Source organism: Caloenas nicobarica, chromosome 2 (assembly GCF_036013445.1).
Source record: "Caloenas nicobarica isolate bCalNic1 chromosome 2, bCalNic1.hap1, whole genome shotgun sequence".
Taxonomy (NCBI): domain Eukaryota; kingdom Metazoa; phylum Chordata; class Aves; order Columbiformes; family Columbidae; genus Caloenas; species Caloenas nicobarica.
Window position 1 is genome coordinate 86,140,096 of NC_088246.1, and position 16,248 is coordinate 86,156,343.

The following is a 16,248-nucleotide window of genomic DNA, read 5'->3' on the forward strand; positions in this document are numbered from 1 at the left end:
TACAGTAGCTACAAACGAAGCTGTTACAAAATCTGCCAGCTCTTCACTTTTTATTTATTTACGACTCCTAAAGGTTAATAACTAAAGTTATTCTGTGAGCATGAATAATTAATTTGATCCATTGCTTGTCATGTGTAAGGGCTAGGCTCGTCCTGGCAAGATTTAGTTCAGCATAACAGGACCTAACTCTAAAGTACCTTGCATCTCATGGAGTTTACAACTGTTCATCAGACTCTGAGCTCCCAGTACAGTGCACATGGACAGAGAGCTAACTACAAGCTGGATTCAGAAAAAGAGGATGACTATCCAGCCCTGCTGTTTGGTATTCCTTTGAAGAGAATCCATCAAGTGTTTTGAAAGCTAGGACTACGACCTGGAACTGGCTTTGAAACCCGAGTACATGCTTGCAGAGGAATTATGATGGGCAAGAACGTGAGGAATCTGGGTTTTTTGCTCTGCACAGATCGTGACAATTTTGACTACAGCAATCTTTTCTTTCATTGTATCCTTCCAAAGCTGTGTGGAAGCAAACTGTGCTCTGTGCTAGCAGTCTGCCTGTACACTGCCACCCACTGCAGAAATATTTGCTTCTCCAATAATGCCTCGTGCTTGAACTCTTGAGATTTTGATGGCCAATGTCAATGCCAAACATCTTGTGTACCAAAAGTTAGCTGAAATCTGACTGGAGCTCACAAGTGCAATAACAGCCCCAGAGAATAAACACAAGTAGTGGTTACACTCTTCTTCTGGAGTAAATTTAAAGAAACAGGAATTCTCACCAGAAACGCAGACCATATGCAAAGCCACTTTGAATTTGAGGTATGCCATGGACAAAGACCCCAACGGGAAAAATCTGGAAGTACATTTTGGAGATAACACTGGATTAAATGAGGCCTTAAGCTGGGAGTAAGGAAACACGCTGCCTCATGTCAGAGAGCATAAAACTTTAATTTAGGCTCCTTTCCATTAATAAGACTGAATTAACGGAATCTATCATGTAATTCTTTGACTGAAAATAATCCACATGTCTGACAGAAGGGGTAGCAGCGCTGTGGAGTAAGGCAGATAACCTACTTCAGTGCAGTCAGTAGATAAAGGAAAGCTCCTCCGGCAGGTGATGCAAAGGGGAAGCTTTTGTGCAATAACCAGTCAGGCATGCAAAAGCTAAAATCATCTCAGTTCAATGATACCACTGCTGAGAAATGGCCACTATAAAGGTAACGTAGGCCAGGCAAGAACAAAGCATCACATGCACATAATGAAAACTTGTCAGCCTTTTCAGAAAATCATAGAATATAAAGCTTTCCAGCGCAAAGATGCCCACAACAGATTTTGTATTGAGGTTGGGGCAATCAAACAAGTGCTTGCTCTTTGAACATGGAGCAAGATTTGTGACATGCACAGAGGCCATCATCATGGACAGTAAGACATGATAAAGACGTGGGACTTGCAACAGAACAACTTGTTTGGTTTCAGACACAGTTACTGTCATGGCCCCAAGGGCACCGCAAGCCCTGACCATCCCTGTCCACCCCCCTGGGACTCTCCCCACTCTGCCCCTGGGCTGGTGCACTCCAGCTGCCCTGCTCCTGGCTGGGGTGGCGGGTTGAGCCCTGGCTGGCAGGCTCTGCCCTCATCCACTGGAGAACCCCCAACACTTCCAGCCCTGGGATGCCACCAGCCTCCACTGTGCTCTGACAGTTTTGGCAGATGAGAATGGTGGGAGGAAGTTACTTTGAAAAATGGACATCTAGAATTTGACCAAGCGTGCTCGGGGTACTGAACGAGTTAATGTTTTTTTGGGATGCAATCATGTCTATGAACTTTGTCATAAATGCACGTGCAATAAACCTTTAAAAAAAGGTCCTATAAATTTGGTCTGTGGAAATTCCCTGTGAAGAAATGCAGCTCAGGTGAAGCATCTAATTTATAGATAACTGGCCTTCAGTCAGTAAGCTGGTTTTGCCTCCAGAGCAGAAATGGAGCAAGCTGCATGCTATGGGAGATTTCTAGTTGTTGACAGAGATAGGGGTGGTTGAAGTCTGCTTTAAAAGTCCCGGGTCTTAGGAAAGTTGAAGCTGCTAAAAGTACTTTGGAGCTAAGGAAGAAGATGTCTGTCTTTTGTCAGACATTTTGGACAACTGTGGACTTCAACAACTACTGGTAGAGGGAGGGAAGGCCAGAAAAGCTGGGTGAAGATGTGACCTGACCCATGTTATGCAGCACATTTAAGTGAGGAATATTAAAATGGTCTGACAGACCGTCTGAGAGTAAAGCAAATCCAGCAAATGCTGAAGCTGTACTGCACAAATCAAGAGAGAGGCTGGGGGAAAGGGGCCCCCGGGCCACCACCCACTGCCGGCACAAGGTGGGAAGACCTTTGCAGTCAGCAAGGAGGTGTCTCACTGCGGAGGTGGAGCTGAGCCTTTGGTCTGTTCCTGGTCCCTACCCGGCTTGAAAACTGAGACAGCACACATGTGAGCAGCTTCAAAAGGAAGTAATTTACCTTAGGCACACAATCAGTGAAGGAATTTCTACCGATTAAAAGAAAATTGGAGCTGTGCAGAACTGGCCAAGTCCCCAGATGTTCATGGATGTATGGAGCTTTGTACAGCATATCTGTGGGGTTTTCCAAATTCCAAAACAATTGCATAAAACAAGTGAGAAACCAGTTTGGGGTCATTTTCTGAGCGGGAAAAGGAAATGCAGTGTTTCAAAACCCCTTTCCTATGAAACACAGATGCTAACCCTTACAAACTGTGAGTGGGACTAACACAAGAAAACAAAGAAGGAGAAAAGGAAGAAGTTTGTTGGAGTGGCTTTACAAGCCACTCTGCCCTCCTTCTCTGCTCCCCAAATCCCTCTTCCTAGACCCCTCCTGCTCGTGCTTCTTTGCAGTTGTTCTAAATCCTAAGAAAAGCCTTAAGAGTTTTACAGTCTTTCGCGATATATCCACGCCACAAAGAGAATACTCATTCTTTCTGTGATATACTTTTAAGCTGCATAAATCTGGCCCTTGGTATTCTATTAGTAAAGGTTTCTTGTAATTTACTGAAATACTCATTTAAAAAAACACAGGCTGCTTTTATTGGATGGCAGATTCAAAGTTTTCATGAATTCCTACGTTGTTGTACTTCATAGACCTCAGTACGTGCAATGCAGTAGCCAGACTTGTGCGTTACATTCCAATAGCATGGTGTCAAACAAAGTACTCAATCAGAAGTCAAACTAACTTAATAAATACCCCTGATCTGACTCAGCCCTCCCCAGATTAGGACTTGTCTGAGTGGGGAAGCTTTCTGGCACAATGATTGTGGAAAAAACCCATTCTTCTAGAGTAACTTTAGAAGTGCAATAGTTTGGAATAGAGTTACAGAGCTTCCACATTGGGACTTGTACCATATAAGCTACAGTGGAATAACTCCTAAGGCTAACTTCACTGCAAGTTGGTACTGCGTAGACAGGCCAATTCAGGTGAAATCCTGAGCAAACCTTGAGTTTTAAAGCAACCATAGGAAGGTACAACTGGTATACATGGTTGTAGCAATTAGGGGGGCTGGCAAGAGAACCGACCGCCCCGGGAGGCTGCAGAGTGTCCTACAGGATGTCTCCTGGCTGGGCCTGGCAACCTGCAACAGGGGTGCTGCCCGGGGGACGCTGTGCTGAGCTACAAGCAAGATGGGAAGCGTTCCCATTTTTGCTGCCAGGAGCAGTTGTGGCTGGCCATGGCAAGGCGATCTCGGGGGAGCCGCCGATTTAGAGAAGATGGCCATGTTGTGTTCTACACATTAGCTCCTGTGACACCTTAAAAAAATTAGAGTTACGTACTTGTGAATACTTCCGATATCAAGGGCTAATCTCCCATATCACTACTCACATGTTCAAGCTCCCAAAGCAATGTTAGGATTCTGATGCAACCAAAAGACCAGATACTTCATTCATGATCTTTGTGGCTCTAACTTAGGTTTTGTACATTTCTTTCTGTAATGTGAATGAAATAGGCCCACATCTGCAAGATTTGATTATGCTTTGCCGTGTTCCTTGTGCTATTACTTACTGTAGTGCAAGAGCGCAAAATGATGAACAAGAAATATTTCCAAGAAATGAAGACTTTATATCTGCTTTGCAGAAACCTAAAGGACTGAAAAGGCTTTAGAGCGAGCTGCTGAACGAAGCCTGGTGCAGCTCTAGGAGGTGGCCCTAAGACTATTTTCATCTGCACTGTTCTCTCAGTGTGAAGTAATGGCCGTTGCAGTGTGTATTTAGTAAAAGGAACCGGGGTATGGCTGTTTGCCACAAACTTAAATAAGAGCTTGTTGTATGCCACGGAAGCCTGCAGGTATATATTCTTCAGACGACACTTAACTCCGCCAGTAACTTTAGCTGGATGGCGGTGCTTGGCGTGGCTTTGTGTGGCAGAACAAGGCAGCGGAGCGCACCCTCTCACCGGCGACGAGCCTCTCGCTTCTCTCCAGTGCCCGCACTCCTTTGACTCGGCCGCATTGGGAGGCGGCTGCCGTGCCCCGAGCAGCCGCCCCGGCACGGCGCAGCGCGGCGGGCGGACCGATACGCGCCCCCCTGCGCCCCCGCGGCCGCCGCACCGGGGAACAGCGGCGGGACGAGGCGGGCGAGGCGCCCGGGGGTCGCTGCCTGCGCTCCGGCCGGGGCGGGGCGGGGGCGCGGCTGAGCGCGGCGCAGGGAGCGGCGCGGCCCCGGCTCCGCCTCTGCCCCTGCCCCGCCGGGACGGGGCGGCCCCGGGCGCGGGGCAGCAGCGTGCGGCAGCGGGAGCCGCCTTCCTCCTCCTCCTCCTCCTCCTCCTCACTCCCTCCCCCGGCTGGCAGCGGCGGCTATGAGCTGCCGGGACCGCCCGTGCGAGCGGCTGTGAGGGGGCGGGCGGACAAAGGTTGCGGGCTGGTGCCGGCGCTGGGGCGGGATGGAGCGGCGCGGCGGCTGAGGCGGCTCGGTGGGGCCGAGCCGAGCCGAGCCGGGCCGGGCAGCGGCACATGGTGCGCGGCTGGGGCCCGGCGCTGCGCACCCGCGGGCGGGCCGAGGGACCACCATGGACAACTTCTTGGCGGAGGTGAGCGCGGGCCGGCGGGACCTTCCTCCTCCCCCTCCTCCGGCGTGGGGTCGCTCTGAGGGGCAAGAGCTGGCAGCAGAGCAGCAAAGGGCTCCCGAAAAGTGTCGCGTGTTCCCTCGAGGGCCTCGGCTTGCAGGGGGTTTGCAGGAGCAGCCTCTCCAGGGTCTGCGCTCCGTGAGCGGGCGGGGGAGAGCGGCGCCCCTCACACACCTCCCCAAAATTACCAGGCGTTTTTCGGGCTGTGAGCGGGGGCGGAACTGGAGGCCGCCGAGCTGAAGAGGAGGTTGCCGCCGCTCTACGCCGGGCGGCGACCCGGCGTTAATTTGGGCTCATTAGAGCGGGCAGGGGCTGGAGGCGCTGGAGCTGCGGCGTTGTCCGCCGCGCCGCCCGAGCTCCCGAGCCCCTGAACCCCCGCGCCCGGCGGCGGCACTTCCCGCCGCGGCGGGTCCGCTGCGGGCTGCCCTGGGCTCCGGCGGGGCTGCCCTGGGCTCCGGCGGGGCTGCCCTGGGCTCCGGCGGGGCTGCCCTGGGCTCCGGCGGGGCTGCCCTGGGCTCCGGCGGGGCTGCCCTGGGCTCCGGCGGGGCTGCTGCGGGTCCCTGTCCGTTCCCCTGCTCTCGCCCCTGCTGCCGGCGGCGTGGCGGCCTCTAAAACGGTGTCCGAGGGGAGGAATGGGGAGCTCCCTCCTCAGGGATTCCCGGTATGAAACCCGGGGACTCCACTTTTTCCATCCTGCATGGCCAGGCGAGGCTTCAAATGATAGAGGTTTCAGAGGCAAAGCTGTTGTTGGGCAGTCTTTTTTTTTTCAAGTCTGCTTATTAAGTGCATGCTGTGAAGTATAGACAAAATCTTCCAATATGCAATGCAAAGACTTAAGTCTTGAAAGTGGTTTGAGCTTTACCATTATCTTGTGGGTCTTGACAACTTCATCATGTCAGGTAAGGAAACCAAAGCAAAGACACATTGCTGCTTACTCTGGATAAATGCTAAAAATCAAAACTTGCTCCTCTTTTGGTCTAAACTGAGATTTTTACAGTGATATTTTACCAAATCGGTATGGCCTGCTTAGTGTCAACACAGTCTTACGAACATAAGGTGTCTGGTATTAATGCATCTACTCTGTGCGTGTGTTGTGCCTGTAGACTGCTGGCAAAGCCTGCATCTGGGTCGTGACTTCTGGTGGCTGCATGATTGCTTTAATCACACCCCTTGCTGAAGCAGTTGCACTGTCAGGGTTGTAAATACAGAGCAGGCGTCTGTTTTACAGGACTGTGATTAAGCTGCAAAAATGTCCTTTGCCCTCATGAATAACTTGCCTCCTGTTCTCAGGGCTGCTGTTGAGGCTTCCACAAGGAAAATAGGTGATCTGTTTACCGAAATAGTAATTAGTCAAACAAAAGAACGTCATACACCTTACTGCTTGTTAGCTTTTCATTTGTCAGACAACAAAAGTTCTGTCAAGTGCAATAAGAAGGAAGAAACACAGGATTAACTTTCAAAAAGTCTGAGTTAAGTAGCAATATTGCTCTTTTTTTTTTTCTGTAGAGGATGTAGCCCTCACCTTTCAAAAGTTTGCAAGCCATGAGCAATATGGTAGTATTAGCCTAGTCTTGCAAAATTAATCTGAAGAGTCATTTGCTCTGACACAAAGTACAGTAGCGTGCCCTACATAAAGGTGAAGAAGAGTTTTAATGGTTTTGACTCCACTATTAGCCAAAATTACTTGCCCTAGGGAAAAAGCATGTAAATTTTGCTAGTCTGTATTAGTATTTCAGCATGTATTTATGTTAATTTGTGGTTGCTGCATGCAGACTTTGATCTTTCTTAAGAACTCTTACTCCCTTTCAACATGGTGATATTACTTTAAAAGATCAGTAAATATAGCACCTTGACTTTAATCTGCATCCAGAGTCCTACTCATAAGTATCAACATTTTCCTTTCCTCACACTGGAGCGTATGCGTAAGGCACAACAGCAGAAATGTGCTGGGCCTGACCCAGCTGCCACAGAAAAACGTCCGTTGAAGGCACCGGATCGAGCCACTAGCAGGATAATTTAATTTGTGCGAGGCAGACATCCTGCAGCTGCTCTTTATGAAAATATTTGCTGAGTTGTCTGGGAGAATTATTGCTCTCGTTCAAATAAGTTGTAGTGTGTGGACGAAAGAGGAAGCTGGATGCAGGGCACAGGTAGCCGGCTTGGTCTGCTCTGCTCTCCTTCGGCAGTGGTGTGAGTCTACTGATACAATTGTGTTTTCTGAGAAAAGCTGGTTGGTGAGAAGGGTGTATGCTAGGACTTCACAGGGGTCATGCCTCCGAGTTACCAAGAAGCCCCCGTTCACTGTACTGGAAGCAGGAGTGTCTTCAAGTCTGGCTGTTGCAGAAGAACGTTGTCCAACTAACTAAAAGGTGTTATAGAAAAAAAAAAAACCAACAAACAACCCCAAACCTGCATTACTATTTCTCCCATATTTTTCCATAGCTAGATACTGATTGTAACCTGCTCTCAGTATAGGATGATGCTCACTGGAACAAAAGGAGGCAGGTGAGTAAGATAACTGCCGGAGTGTGGGAACGCGCCTGTTGCAAAGGAGGCGTTCCTGCTGGGACTTGCCACGTTCAGTGAGATGTGGAGTAACACCAAGCTCCCATCAGCTGAGACTTAACAGCTTTTTGGCTATTTCTTAGTATTCTTAGCTTTTATTCTTATAGGATGACAAGTGATTGTACCTGTCTGCAGAGGAGCCTGAATTTCCATCCCTGTCCAGTTTTCTAACTCAGCCAATGGAAAAAAAAATCATCTGAGTAAAGAATTAGGCTGGAAGAATTGGCCCTGGAACTTACTCCTTAAAATGCTTTTATTGCTGGAAGATATTTACGAAGTCCCATTCTAAATACAGAGGATAAGTGTTTTCTGAGACTTTTTAAAACTCTTTCAGGCTGTTGATTGATCTGTGCTACCTTTTGATGTTCGAAGGAAGGTCAGTGGTGGAATTATAACTTTTTCAGTGTATTTACATAGTCATATTTTCATATATAAAGTGTTAAAACCTGTAGAAATCCCAGAGATCCATACTCAGAATTAGAAGTATGGATGTGTACAATAGAGCCGTTTGGCTGTGTTGCTCAAAACAGCCTGAAAAAATTGTTCCCGTATGTTTTAGCAACAGCTAGGGTGCTTGCAGGGGAGCAGTCTCCTGTGGTAGCTGAGGTCAGACTTATTTTTTCCAATGAGAATATATCCCTGCTAAAAAGGGATGTATGCCATGAGGGAAGGAGGAGAGTCATTTCAAGATGAGAAGGAACACGAAGAAATTTTGCGCAAAAATGGCAGGAGAGGGAAACTCAAACTGCCTCTTCAGCATCTGAAGTTCCCAAGCAGTGCTCACCAGGGTAGCAGGGAAAGTGGATGCTTAAGATTCATCTTCCTCCCACGTGGGGAGTCACTTTGCCCAATATATATGGTGTTTTGCACTGAACTGTGGTCGCCGTCCTTGTCACAGGAGGAGCGTGGCGGTTGGTGGGCCAGCTGAGGTCAGACAGTGGTTGAGGTTGGCGGGGGGACTCCTGGAGGTCATCTTGTCCAAACCTGCCCTCTGAGCTGGTGGTCAGCTCGTGGGGAGCTTGCAGCACAGTCTGCATAGTGGTGGCTGCAGGGACTGACTGCGTTTGGTTGCTGCTGAGCTTTTTTTTTTTCTTCCGCCCTTAATTTCCACAACTGGCAGAGAAGGAGGAATAACAACCGTGGCTTCTGCCTTCTGTCTAGCATGTCTGGTTACATGTTGTTGAAGGAGAGTGTTATAAAAGCATTATCATAATCATAGAGGTCCTACTGATACTTCTCTGATGTTGTAGAGGTTTGTTGGTACTGTAGGCTAGCCTCCTGTGACGTACAGCAGATGCTCTGTGTCCAGCGTGCTTTTATTTTTAGCAATACTGCTGGTACCTTGAGTTCAGAATGATTTCCCTCATTTCTGCTTCCCACAGTTAACATATTTTCTTGTGTACCTTGTTTTAAGGGCAGGGCTCCCAGCATGTGTCGTGAAGGAGAAAGTGTTAAACCTCCTCCTATGGGCAAAAATTAATTCTGAGGCTTTGAACTTAGCTTCAGGGGGCTGTCAGAGGTGGTATCTGCCGAGCCTGGATATTTTGGATACACAGCTTGTGGCAAACTTTTCCTTGGGGCTCCCGTGCTGTGGTGGGTGGAAGATCACTGCCTTCCAGCGCGGAGTCCTTCATGGAGACCTTTGATGGGCTCATGGCACCCTGCAACCGCATCACCTTGGCACTGCCAAGTTTCTGCTCTTAGCATGAAAATCTGGTGATGTTTATAAATTTTGGCATCGATACACATTGGTTTTGGCTGTGCTGTGCAGCGTAGTTTACACTTTTAGGACAGTCTCTGAGGTCTCCTGGTTTATGTTAAAAATGTATCACTGATAGCACAAGCGCGGGTGTGATGTTCCGGCTCGTGATGGTGATGTAGCTTCCACTAGCGAAGCAGCATTTCAGATCAGTGGGGCAAAACCATCATCCCTTCAGCGGTGGCATAAAGGTTACATTTCTGGAGGACTTCCGAGCGCCAAAGCCATGCCAAGAAGGACTGGTGCCTCTCTTGGCTATTGACATTGGCTGCGTTTTCCAAAGTTTCTGAGCTGTGACTACCTCTCATGTTTAGTTTTTTTTTTTTTAAAGCGGATGGTTGTTTTCTCAGTAGTTATTTTTAGGTTAATTAGAGAGCATTATGTTTTGAGTAGAAAATGTTTCAAGGAGACTCAGGACTACCTTACTGAGTCAAACAGAAGAGAAGGTTTTTGTAGGTTTGTTTCTGTAAGTCAGGAAATAGTGTTCAGCTCATCAGTAGCTCCTCATCGTAACTGGCTACTACATGTACTTCACATATGCCTTTCATAAGATAGATTTGTGCAACTGAGGCGTAGACATTGTTGCTGGGCTGGAGCCTAGCAGCCCTGCTGGCACCACAGATATTGTAAAATGACACAAGAATTCTCTTAAAGCTGCAAAACACATAACTATTGAAATTAGTAATAGAGGCTCTACATTGTGCAGGGTCTGCTTGTGGCTTTTTAGGTATGTTCAGTCAGACTCCAGCTACAGGAGAGCTGTGGAACCCCCACCATTACAGAAGTCTTGGCTGCTTCTGAGCCTTGTTTTTTTTTTAAAAAAAAAATTTTTGGTCTTTTCCCTAACTCTAAGTTTGTGTCAGCACTTTGTGTGTAAGCTGTTTTGCTCTGCCCAGATTTTCTTCTTTAAATGTATTTTCATTTGGTGAGCCCTGTGTGTGTGGGTGACATGGAAGGTTGTAAACGTCTTTGGCTCTTCTTTGTTTTTGAAGCTGTCTCAGATCCTTCTGCCTGGTGAAAGGGAATTGTGTTTGAAAGCATGGCCAATCCTAGATTATTTTTGAAGCCGAGTGGCATGGTCTTTTATCAGAAATGCTCCACGATTTTTTCCGTGGTTCTGTGGAGGTGGGAGAGGATGACTTTGTAGGAGAGAGGGAAGCAGAAAAGAAGGGGTGCTTGAGCTTTTTGTGTTGCTTCTTTTCAGTGCCCTTGTTGCCCTTGTGTGCTGCAAAAGATGGAAGAGTTTGGGGCCCTTCATCAATTATTATGCCGTTGGTTGGTTCACTTGTACCACGCTGTGCTTCCGTTGTGGTGATTTTAGCCAAATCTTGGGTTTCCACTTGGTAAAACCAATATAGTCTAATGAATCTGGTTTTTGGCTTTGGAAGATAGCTCAAGGAAAATCGGTAGGTCAAATCAATGACTTCATGTATATGTGTGTGTGTATGTATTTGTATAGTGTCACTGTGTTTGCACAGAACAATTCCAGACCTAACTCCTAGGAAGTGAATAGCATGCTTGCCTTTTTTTTTTTTTTTTCCTTTTAATAAGGGGAGTGAATATTGCTGTAACTTAAAAAAAAAAAAAAATCCACCAAGACAAATGTCCTTTTACATCTCTTGGGTGGATGGAGCCCCAGTGGAAGGTGCCACAGTCTCCTGCGAGAGGTGGGAGCAGCAGCTCCATCCCTTGCATGCCCAGCATGGTGAGTTGGTGCCCATCACAGTTCTGGAAGGAAGTGTCATCTCTAGGTAGTTTGATCTCCCCAACCTTTTTGGCTGTGGGGCTGGTATTTTTCCTTAGTGAATCACAGTCCCCAGCTGTGGTCTGAGCCAGGAACGTAGTTTTGGGTGGAGCCCTGGTAGAAGGGCAGGAGGTTAAAAGTCACTGTGAATTAAGACTTTTGCTAAGGGGAAAAAAAAAAAATGATCAGCCTTAAGACACTAGTTGTGGCTACTTTACAAGTTTTGGGATGTGACCTCAAAACTTGCTAGATTGACTATGACTTCAGGCTTGCTTGAGAGGGTCATGGCTTGGGTATTCTCATTTCTCTTGATCTTCCTGTTATTTATCATTTTGTGACACTTTAAACCGCTAGTGAGACAGGAGGGAGGATGGCTAGCTCTTGGGGCAACAGTAACAGGCAAATTACTGTTGTTCAGGTATTATTGGTACAAATTTTGAATATTTTTTTTTTAAACCCTTAGGATTTTCTAGATATGTCCGTATATCTGAAACGTGTTATCCATTGGTCGTACTTACTGTCATGCGACTTTGTTTTGGATAACCCTCTGATTAAGAAAGGTTAAGTGGATTATCCTCTTGGTTAGAAGTTCATTAAGTAGCTCAAATGCTCCATTTTTTTTAAAGATGGGACTTTTCAAAGTTTGAATGCAGAATGAGAACTGATAATACCAGTCCTCCAGATCTGCCTTATGAAATAAACTATATCCATGCTGAAGAAGAAACTACCAGTTTGTTACATGGAAAGTATGAGCATTATATTGGAAAAGTATACTGGGAAAGGTTTTTTAGGACAGAACAAATGAGTGAAGATTACTAGTACTTCTAAATCCACTTAGAAGAAGTAGGAGGATGTTGAGAGAGAATGTGCTGTCCAATCCTAGACTCGTTTCTGCAAAGTCAGTGATCAAGACCGTCATCTCAGGTAGGTCCAAATACCGTTTATGCTTGTCCTTGATGTCCTCAGCAGGACAGCCAGAGCAGAGCTGGGTCGGGGGGTGTCCTGCTCTGCCCAGTGTTGTTCTATGGACACTGCAACTGGCTGGACACATTCCTGCTGCAAACCAGTGACTGACTGGGGAAGACTGCCCAGTTGTTTCGGCTGTAAACGCGTCGCTCCTTGTGCTTGTTTTACTGGTAAATGTAAATACTTGCGCTTTATTTAGGTGCTGTTTCCTTTGGGGCCAAATGACTGTTTTTCAAGCTGACCTGTAAAAGCCTTCTTATTTGCTAGAAAGTTTAGAGAGGTTGTTTTTTTTCATTGAAATCTCAGACAGGAGTGATGTTGGAGGAACTTGATAACATCCCTTTTTCCTTGTGGAATAACTTACTAGGAGCAGACCTGATTTTTCTTCAGATTTGAAGCATGGCAGAAACTGGTGTGTTTTCGATTTTACTGACGGAAGTTAACATTTCCATTTTGTGTTAACTCTTCTGTAGTAGAGCTCTAACACATTTTCCATGTGAGATCTTGTAACTTCGCCTAATGAGCAATTGTGCTTAGTTATTCTTCGCTAAGAATGAGCAGCCACAGTCAGTAACTGGAAAAAAAATAAGAGCACTCCAGCCCTTTTAAGGCTTTGAGGAAAAACTTCACAGTTTACTCCTTTGTATGGAAGGAGGTCTTCAAAAGTGAAAGGCACTGGTCACTCGCATGGTCTTCTGAACTTGCACTGAAAATTCAGATCCAATACATCTTAAGCTGGATTTCTTATGTGTCTCAGTGGCTCTGCCCCCAGTGGGTAAATTGTAAGAACATTGGAGCGGAGCTGGAGTGTGGGAGTCAGTGTAATACCTTTTACTCCTTCTAGGATTAATGGCATGCTGAAGAAAAACATCCTGGATGATAGACTTTACCAACCTCCTTTACCATTCAGTGGCCAGGCAGACTTCAGTGTTGAATAGGGTTCCCGTATTTGTATGTTAATACATTTTAGCAAATACTTAAATTGCTTCAGTGAGGCATTTTGCCTGGTTTATGGTATCAGACTTTCTTTGCTTGGAAAGTGTGTAATCCTCATCTCGTAGAGAGCCTCACGAGATTTTTGAGTGAATATTAAGCAAAACTGAATACTAAAGAAATCAGTATTCTCTTTAAGTCTTTTGGTGAATTTATTTGGGTTTTGGTTTTGCTTTGTTCCAAATGAGGGAGAAAGGAAGGAAGAGGGGAGCTCGGCAGCAGACTTGCGGAGCCAGGCTCGGCCTTCACCTGTGATCCGGGCCTATGGCACACACAGAGCGAACGGCTGCGGTGGGCGGACTCAGGAAATAAAAGGCTGAGTGCACTTTGATGTGTTAGTGTTGCCTCTTCCTATATATTCTTGGGAGATTATTCATAATCCTTTATTATAGGCCAGTGATACAGGAGTGTCTTAATACAAGTCTGTTTTGAGGAATGCCTTGTGGGAGATGCTGTAAGGATGCCTTAGCAGAGGAAAATGTTTGGTTGTTGCTTTTTTCCCTGAGGGCACAGCTACTTTCCCACCCTGAGCGGGTTTACTGAAGGGCTTTCTACACTGGACTAGTTATTAAAAGTACTGAGGGTTTTTTGGGCTGTTTCTTATGTTCTTATCTGCCGGCCATGGTTATGCTGGCAGGGTGGCGCCCTGCTGCCCAAGCCTGCCATCACGATCTCCAAGTCGGAACTGATTTTGGTGCCCGTAGCTTAACCTCGAGTAGGGACCTGAGGCTGAAATATTTGATGAGACCTAGCTGCCATTAAGGCCATCCGGAATTACAAAGCTGAGTATTTCTGAAAGTTGCCATCAAAGTTAACACCCCAAGCCCCTTGGCCCTCTTTCTCCCTCTTAACAACCCTTCAAAAGGCTTTAGAAAACTCATTTTGATGAACTTTTCAGCATCTGGAGAAATCATTTCTGTAGCTGTTGAAATGATGTTGGACTACGAAAGTGGTGCTACTGGCGAAGGCTTGTATGGCTTTGATGTTGTGCACTGCATGCGTCTATTCTTCTTCTTCCTTGCTTACAGAAACGCAAGATTTCTCTGGAAGGATTCTCACGCCTCCCCTTCACATTCAGCTGAACTCGTCCTGGTTTTGGGGACAGGAGATAAGAGAAGTTTATTCCTTGTTTTGAAAAAGTATTGATGTTTATAGCGTTAACGGAAATGGATTATTTGGCCCCGTTTTAGTTGCTGTTGTTTAGTGTGCCATTAAAATGTTTACTCAGATGAAGTTAAATATATTTGTTAAGAGAATGGGATTGTTTTTCTTATGAAGTCGTCTATCCTGAGGAAAAGTCAAATCCCTTTGTTTAATGTACCCATCTGGTTTACAGAAGCAGTGGAGATAATTTCTGTTTGACCATTCCAGTGGGTCAAAAACCCAACTGCGTATCTTGGTTAGGGTATATTTTTATTTTCTTCAGAAAGGAGCCAAGTTGGCAGGATGCCGGAGGTCGTGTTGGGACAAGGAATAGATGTCGATTCCGTAGGTCAGACTTCTTGCTTTGTTGGTTGTCTTCTCGGATCTCTTCCCCTTATTAAATATAGACTGTGGTTGTGTGATTAGGGTTTATCTCCTCATTACAGTTCCCTGGTGATGGGTATGATGGCTGGTTTGGTTTGATGTGTGCAATCAGTATATTCCCTGAAGAAAATGAGAGCGGTGTTTACAGCAGGGCTTTGAAGGGTGGCATTTCCTTGCTGCCTTTCAGACTGTGTACCAGGAGGAGTGTCCCATGAAGTGAACTCTTTGTTGTTGAAACTCACAGAGTCAGATTCTGCTTCATGGTAGTTGATAAGCTCTTTTCAGGAATGAACAAGCACAGCCAATCTGTGCTAGAAAATACAATTCATGTAGCAACCCCTTCCCCACCCCCCCCCCCCCCCCCCCCCCGTTGCAATTACATTTCTAACATTTTGCATACCAGATCTGAGAAGTTTTAACAGATGGCAGATAGGATTTTGGCATAAAGTTGTGCAACACTTACAGCAAAAGGGTGATTCTCTGTTTAGATATGTGTTAGTTTTGAGAGTCTTTATTCTGAATTTGTGTTTCCATTGCACTATTTCTGCCGTCATTTTGCTTTGGTTATTCAGTGCCTTAAATGACTACAGCTCGGTTGCACTAGTGAACTCCCTGGGTTTTTCATGCAGAAGCTCAGGAATAAACAGAATTGCAATGTAATGAAATACTGTATCATTACACCTTTGTCAGTAGGATGCCTTCATACCATGCAGCTGAGGTGGAGGTGCCATCAGTAGCTGGTAGAGGACAGAAGGTGGTACCCAAGTCTGTGCATTTTCTTGTGAGCATCCACCAGTCCTTTTTCAGTGGCTTGTTCCTTAGCAGCTCTTATTGGGGTGCTTGAGTGCAGAGGGAAAATGTTGTCATGGGATCCTGTTTCTTTGGGTAGTGATTCAGCGTTTACTGTGTTCCAGGTGCTTCTGGAGTAGGGCAAATGCAAGCTGTAATCCTGAATTCTGATTTCTTGAACTTGTGTACTGCTTACAGAAACACTCCTTTATACTGCTTGCAAACATTTGATAAAAGTGCGCACATTGATAAAAGGCCACAAAAGCTTTGCTATTTTCCTGGGATTTTTTTTTTTTTTTTTTTTTTTTGCTGCTGGAAGGCATCAGAGTTTTTGGTAGGCAGCACCAGCTGCAGCTGTCCCGGAGCACAGGGATGTGCCGACCACTCTGCATGTAGACGGGAGTCACCTCTCATTGGGAAAGAAGAGTGGGTGTGTGTTAATCAGTGGCTAAATTGAAGGGGCACTGAAGGGCTCAAGGCAGCAAAGGCCTGAACACCTGGAGCAGCAGGTGATGGGTCACGCTGCTGCGGGGATAGCCCGAGGTGCCCTGGGAGAAGCTGAGGAGAAGAGCTGGCGTCAGGCTCTGCGTGGGAGCAGGTGCTTTAGCAGGACGGCTTCTCAAAGGGGTCTCCTTATCGGACAGGAGAAGGATGTCTGATAGCTACTGCTTTCAAGTGCATCAATTAAACTTTTGGTCTTGCAATGCCTGTCAAAGTCAGAGAATAATCTTCTGTTGCTGTCCTGAGGACAGCTGGAGTTTTCCTAGCTGTAGGTTTTGAGTATATTTT

General features: G+C 46.4%; 1 protein-coding gene across 1 annotated transcript in view; it reads left to right on the plus strand.

Annotated features, from left to right (window-relative positions):
- Window positions 1-4,848: 4,848 nt before the first annotated feature.
- MYO10 (myosin X) overlaps window positions 4,849-16,248 on the plus strand; it is a 159,504-nt gene continuing 148,104 nt past the window's right edge. Inside the window, exon 1 of the mRNA XM_065627669.1 lies at window positions 4,849-5,080. Within this exon, the coding sequence (XP_065483741.1) occupies window positions 5,060-5,080 (21 nt within the window). The 5' untranslated portion in view covers window positions 4,849-5,059. The remainder of the gene's footprint in view (window positions 5,081-16,248) is intronic.